Source organism: Homalodisca vitripennis, unplaced genomic scaffold, assembly GCF_021130785.1.
Source record: "Homalodisca vitripennis isolate AUS2020 unplaced genomic scaffold, UT_GWSS_2.1 ScUCBcl_3440;HRSCAF=8981, whole genome shotgun sequence".
Classification (NCBI taxonomy): domain Eukaryota; kingdom Metazoa; phylum Arthropoda; class Insecta; order Hemiptera; family Cicadellidae; genus Homalodisca; species Homalodisca vitripennis.
The window spans coordinates 1-6,649 of NW_025779576.1; the positions used below are offsets into that span (position 1 = coordinate 1).

The following is a 6,649-nucleotide window of genomic DNA, read 5'->3' on the forward strand; positions in this document are numbered from 1 at the left end:
AAGTATGTAGGGATCTTTCTATTAGGAATTATCGCACAGACAGATGAACCCTAGAAGTGTATTTTCATTTAAACTCATGTTGTAAAAAACCCGTTCAGTGCCACATCTAGTGTTAGTAGTGGAAGCAGGAGTCACCAGACTCTCACCTGGCTAGACATTATTACTGTAAGTGTTGCCACTTAAATTACCAATCTTTGGCAAGTAAAGTTGTGTTGCACGAAATTTTAAAATGTCATAGGGGATTGGTGGATAGAAGACAACCAAATACATAGAGAAAATACAAATGATAGTTTTTAGCAGATTATGACAATTGAATTATATATGATACAAATTTAAAATGATACAAGGAAAAAAGACAAGTAAATATGAGGGTGTATAAAATATAAACTGGACTGGTAATCTAAAAAATTCCGAAGGATTCATTGGACCTATAATCGATTGATGCACAGGTAGCCAGTACTGTTACGGGGAGTGAGGACTTACCATAACTCCTATCAGAACCCTTTACTATCAAAACAGGAACAAGAAGTGCCTGTCATTGCAGAGCAGCAGATTATGATCAATGTTTTTGTCCTAATGAAGAAGGGGTGACCCTAACTGAAATTTTGCGACGATTATGGCCATAGATCGAGGACAATACCCTCTCAAGAACCTGGGTGTTTGCTTAGCACAAAGAGTTTTCTGAATAGCTTGTACGGGGCCTTGCAGGTATTGGTATCATGCAAAATGTGCTGGAATATCAGGTAGTGATTTTAAAAAGCTTCGTAAAGCTGGCTATACCACCTGGAAATGTCAACAGTGCTGTTTGCTCCCAGTTTACTAATCAGAATAATTTTGAGGACGAAGACTCCACACATGAACTAGTAAACAACCATAACTATGATAGTTCTAGCTTAAACATAACAGAAAAAATGGAAGATGTCCACACGAAAAATAAAAAATTTTAAAGAGGGGGATGACCTTGAATCATCTCTTGTTTTAGCAGCAGAGGTTGGAATGTCCCTTTTGGCTGAAAATAATCAGCTAAAAAAATAACTTGCAAAACATAAGCTCATTAAATACTCAACTGACTCAGCGAATAGCTGAACATGAAAACATTAAGGAAATTGAGTATGAAGCAAAAATTTCAGGAACTGGAACTCAGACAAGAAGCTTTAATTCAAAGAAACTCCACTCTAATCGATACTCTAAATGAAGTTGAGCAGCAACTGGCTAACGAAAGGCTCCAGAAAGATAAATTTATGCAACTGTTTGAGGAACATGATCAAGAAAAAGAAACAATAATTTCAAACTATGAAAAAGAAAAATTAAGCAGCTACGAGGAATAATAAGCAAATTTAAAAAAACTGAATTGCCAATGGATTCCAAGACATATACAGAGTCAACAACACAAACATGTGACTCCGGAATAACAGCTCAGAGTCCCTCTCCGTCTCACCTACTAGGATTAGCTGAGCTGAAAATTCGTCAAGACCTTATCGAGCAGTCTATGAAAGCATTGCAAGATAAATTCAATTTAGAACCGAAAACACAGCTAGAAAGTAAACCGAAACCACCATCACCAACTGTGAAACTATCCTCGCCCTTTCTCACACAACTATAGCAAAAATAAATCATTCACTAGGAGGAACTATTTTAGCGTTTCACTTCAAATGGCCAAGAAGCAAGTCTCAGCATGGTGGACCATGAAAAATATATACCCTGAAGCTCATAATGACTCCAGTCATCACTTCGATCTCGATAAAATAAAATCACCAATGATTAACTCCAGAGCAGACACCATTTGTCCGGCAGGCTCCGTCGAGCTTCCAGCATCTGACAGCGTCCCCAAAGAAAGGATGCCGACTTCCAAACCACCGATAACAGCAAAGCTCCTTCAACCCCAGGAAGATCTTGAGGATTTCTTAAATGCCTACATACATTCGAGTAAGGTCGAAAATTCTGGAACAAGAGGAAGATTCTCAAATAAGGAAGTCTACATTCCCAATGGAAATGAAAATACCAGACTCCCGGTAGAACTCAATCAACCTGCAGGCTCACTCCATGCAACAAGGAACTCTTTTTTTAGGAATGATTCAGAGGAAGAAGGTCAAAGAGAGGCCAGCACAAGGAAGCAGAATCTTCATAAACTCAGCTCTGAAAAAATTATAATTTTCCACCCAAAATGTCGACCGCCTCGGAAATAAGATCGATCGGCTTAGTCACTGTCTGAATCAGTTACTTCCTAACATAGTAGTCATAACCGAGCATGGCCTTGATCAGTCTAAGATTATCACCACACATCTGGTAAACTACAACCTCGTCGCATTCTACTGTAGGGAACAACACCAAAAAGGAGGGGTCGCTATTTACATACACAAATCCTTTGGCAATAAAGTTGAGGAGATTGAAATGAAGAGGCATTGCTTGGAACTCGTTTGTGAGATGGCCAGTATAAAAATAGCTCTTAATGGAGGGAAACATCTTTACCTGCTTGGCATCTATAGACCTCCTGGAAGTGTTCTGGAAGAAGCCTTGACTCGAATCTCAACTGCCTTGGAAATGTTCCCGAGCAACAACACCCCTATATGCATGGTTGGCGATCTGAATGTTGACAGTCTCAACACGTCTAAAGAAAAGGAAAATCGAGCCCTTAATAACATTCTTGCCTCCTTCGACATGCATAGAGCCAACCTGCCACCCACAAGAGTCACCAGTACCTCTGAATCATCCATTGATGTCGTCTGCAGCAATTTAAATCCAAGAAACTTCAGTATCAAGGTTGTTCATGAGCACATATCCGACCACAGTGGCCAGCTATGCACTCTTGACATACCTGCTAAAACTAAAACTGAACCAATCCTCACTCGCAGACAAGTAAGTGACCAAAACCTGTCACAATTAAAGGCACTTCTAGCTGAGGAATCCTGGGTTAATGTCTACCAGACAGCTGATGTCAGTGAATCTCTTTCAAACCTTGTCCGAACTCTCACATTGGCACTAGAACGCATCATGTCCCTACAAAAAATCACGATCCAAACGCCCAAGACTAAGGTCATTTCAGTATGATCCAGATGTGGATGTACTAAAAGCCAGTTTCCTCCAAGCCCAGAACAGATTTCTGCTTACTGGAAGAGAGTGTGACAAGCTGGAAGCTAATCGGAGGAAGAAATCCTACGATTTAAAACTTAAATCCTCTAGGAGAGCTGCAAGCGAAAAGGTGATCTCAGAATCTTCCAATAAAACCAAGGCTATCTGGAGCATTGTAAATTCTGAAAGAAGAGCATGTGCTGAAACCGAGAGAAATCACCTGGAAGCTGGAATGTTTCGAATAAAGTCGTTGAAGACCCCAAAATGGTTGCGGACTGTTTCAATGAATATTTCACGTCAATAGCTGGAGAAACGCTTAAAGCCAAACACTTCACAGAGAAACTACCCTACCTATTCAGCTCCTCCAACCAGCTACGGATTATGGATTGGTCTCGTTTCATCCAACAACTTCTGATGAGGTTAGATGCATTATAAGAAGTTTAAAACCAACTCCATCAACTGGCGTGGATGACATATCCTCCAGGCTCCTGAAGTTTTGTGAAGGGGAACTCTGTCCACCATTAGCTGATATTATTAACAAATCCTTGGCTCAGGCAATCTTCCCTGGCAGCATGAAAATCGCTAAGGTTTATCCTCTTCATAAAAAAGGAAAAACTGATGTGATGGGGAATTATAGACCAATATCATTGGTCCCCACTTTTTCCAAGGTACTAGAAAAAGTGATTTTGGCTCGCCTCCTGAAGTATCTACACCAGAACAACCTTCTGCCAAGTGGACAACACGGCTTTATACCTGGTAGATCCACCATCACCGCAGTTGCAGATATAGTAGAGCACATCCTTGACAGCTTAGAAGCGGGGAACACGGTCTGCGCAGCCTTCCTGGATCTCAGCAAGGCATTTGATTGCCTTGACCATCAGCTTATCTTAGAAAAACTTCGAACTTTTGGTATAGTTGGATCAGCACTCGCCTGGTTTGGATCCTACCTCTCTGACAGGCAGCAGCTAGTTGAGATCAAACATACTGTTAAGGGAACCACTAGTGTAGTGAGATCGGAGTTGTTGGGTGTATCTAGAGGAGTGCCCCAGGGGTCTGTGTTGGGCCCTGTCCTATTTGCACTTTTTTCAGCAGACCTCCCCAAATACATGACACCTACAGCCACACCGTCATGTTTGCAGATGACTCGGTGCTCTTGACCAGCAACAGAGAACTGGAGCCTCTGGAGATCAGCAACTTTATCTCTATCAGTAAAGCCATGGAATACTGCGCCAACAATGACCTGGTTTTCAATGAAAACAAAACTCAACAGGTATTCTTTGGCAAATTTAAAAATGACATCACCTGTCCTCCAGACATTCAGGTTACTGAGTCGACCAAACACCTCGGAATAATCCTGGATCAAGAACTATGTTGGGGCGCCCACATCGACTACCTCTGCCAAAGGCTCAGCTCTTCCATCTTTGCCCTGAGAAGAATCAACAGTGTTGGAACAGTTGATGCAACACGAGCAGCATATCATGCACTTGTTGAATCCCAACTGAGATACGGGATAATTTTCTGGGGAAATTGTTCAAAGGAAAAACACCCAGCGAGTTTTTGTTCTTCAAAAGCGTGCTGTTAGAGTTCTTGGGGGCCTTCAGAGGGAAGATAGTTGCAGGGATGTCTTCAGAACTCTCCAAATCCTTCCATTAGCTGCCATTTACATCTGCGAGGTTGTTGCCTTTTCGACTGCCCTCAACTTACCAAGAAATTCAAATGTGCATCAACACAACACCCGAAACCGTGATAATTTCAATCTCCCTGTACACCGAACCTCCAGATTTTCTAAGAAGCCGTCATATGCTGGATCCAGACTTTTTAACCTCCTTCCAGTGGACTTAAAATGCGGGAACCCGAAGACACTCAAGAGAAGACTTCAGAAGTGGATGCTTGAGGACCCTGTGTATAGCATTGAGGAGTTTGTAGCCCGCTGTGATAGAAGGCCAACAAGCTGAAGACATCAAACTCAAAAACTGTTTTAAAGATGTGACTTGAGAATTTTAAAATAATGTATCTTGTGACACCATTTCTAAGCTCAAAGCTTATGTAATAAAGTTTTTCTCTCTCTCTCTCTCTCTCTCTCTCTCTCTCATCTCTCTCTCTCTCTCTCTCTCTCTCTCTCTCTCTCTGAAGGACGTGTAAATGTTGAGAACGAGAGCTATGATCTTTGCTCAAAGACGAGTGTAACCAAGATCAGCATCACATTAAGGTAGTCCAAAACTTATTGAAGAAAATCGGTACATAACTCTCATTGAAATTGTTGAGAACTCAATCAATAGCGCTAGATCGGTTTCATATCTGTTATTGGAGGCTCACATGTGATATCGATTGAAGGTTTAGCAAAAGAGCAGCAGCTCTTCAATTGGTTCCAGCAAGAAGGTGAGGCCTGTTTGAATGTCATTGTTGCCTGTAATGAAACTTGGCTGCACCATCACACACTGTGAGTAAAAAAATTGGGAGTATGGAGTGGAGATGAGTGGCTAGAGAACAGTGGTGAAAGCAAAGACGCGGTTATCTGGTGGAAAAATAACTACATCAATTGTTTTTATCGGCAAAATACTTTTCATATTGATTTTCTCCATGATCAGTGCACAATATTATTGTGAAGTACTGGATGCTACAATATATCAAGTGCCATTCTTCTGCACAACAACACCCAGGCCACATGCAGCTAATGCCATGAGACAAAAATTGCTTGCATTAGGTTTGGAAACTCTGGAACATCCACTCTATAGGGTAGACTTGTCACCTTGCCCTTTCATCTTGTTGGGCCCATTTAAGAAGTGCTCTAATGGCTAAGAGAACATCCAAGGAGTTTTGACAATGATTGAATAAAAAAGCTTCCAATCCAGTAGGGAAAATGTATTTCGAGGGTGGGAGAAAATGTATATTTGTAAGTTTAGTCAAATAAAGTGTTAATATTTTTTTTTAATCGGTATTGTTTATATTTGATACACCGTCATAATTTCAAAATAAATGTGTATAAAGAATTTGTATTGGCTCGTCTCTGAACTAAAATCCATTTTAGAATGATTCTTTCAACTTAGTCACCAATTCATTGCCATTAGCACTATCTGCATTGTCTTTTACACTTTGTTAAATTTTTACCTGATTGATTTTCTAATATGGGCGGTCAAGGTTGTTTTCTTATGGAAGACTGTTTTATATATATATATATAGAATAAGTAATTTTAAAGCTTTTTATATTCTTGGCACTTTTGATATTTTCCTTAATAAAGTTAACGCCTTGTATAATAATCATTGAAAGTAACAATGAGTTTAAAAACTTTAAACAGTTTTTCATTAGTTATTTTACTCTTTTTCAGAATGGTCATGCGAATTCTCCTACCAAAAACAGTGAACCTACTCTTTCAATGAAAAAGCTGTCGGAAAAAACTGTCTGCTGTCAGTCTGAAAAATAAAACCCAACCTCTGGTGGAGAACGATGCTTTCGAGGGGATCGGAGACGATGACTTGTAAACTTTCCGATGCCATACTTTTGCTCATTTTGTTGCATTTACTTCACTCTTTAGGGAAGCACATGTTATTCAAATCTTCTGACTGTGACACTATTGATATT

At 40.2% G+C, this 6,649-nt stretch overlaps 1 protein-coding gene across 1 annotated transcript; it reads left to right on the top strand.

The window, feature by feature from the left end:
* Positions 1–3,333: 3,333 nt before the first annotated feature.
* Positions 3,334–4,651, top strand: LOC124372553. Its single transcript, XM_046830953.1, has 3 exons — positions 3,334–3,488; positions 3,830–4,120; positions 4,162–4,651. The coding sequence occupies exons 1-3, from the start codon at positions 3,334–3,336 to the stop codon at positions 4,649–4,651; spliced, it is 936 nt and encodes a 311-aa protein (XP_046686909.1).
* The last annotated feature ends 1,998 nt before the right edge of the window (positions 4,652–6,649 follow it).

What these genes read in the sequence shown, in the direction of transcription:
- LOC124372553 (XM_046830953.1), top strand. Translation starts at nt 3,334, where the DNA reads ATGGTTGCGGACTGTTTCAATGAATATTTCACGTCAATAGCTGGAGAA. An exon ending in ATCCAACAACTTCTGATGAG is followed by an intron (nt 3,489 to 3,829) that starts GTTAGATGCATT and finishes TATACCTGGTAG; the next exon opens with ATCCACCATCACCGCAGTTG. An exon ending in TCTAGAGGAGTGCCCCAGGG is followed by an intron (nt 4,121 to 4,161) that starts GTCTGTGTTGGG and finishes TTTTTTCAGCAG; the next exon opens with ACCTCCCCAAATACATGACA.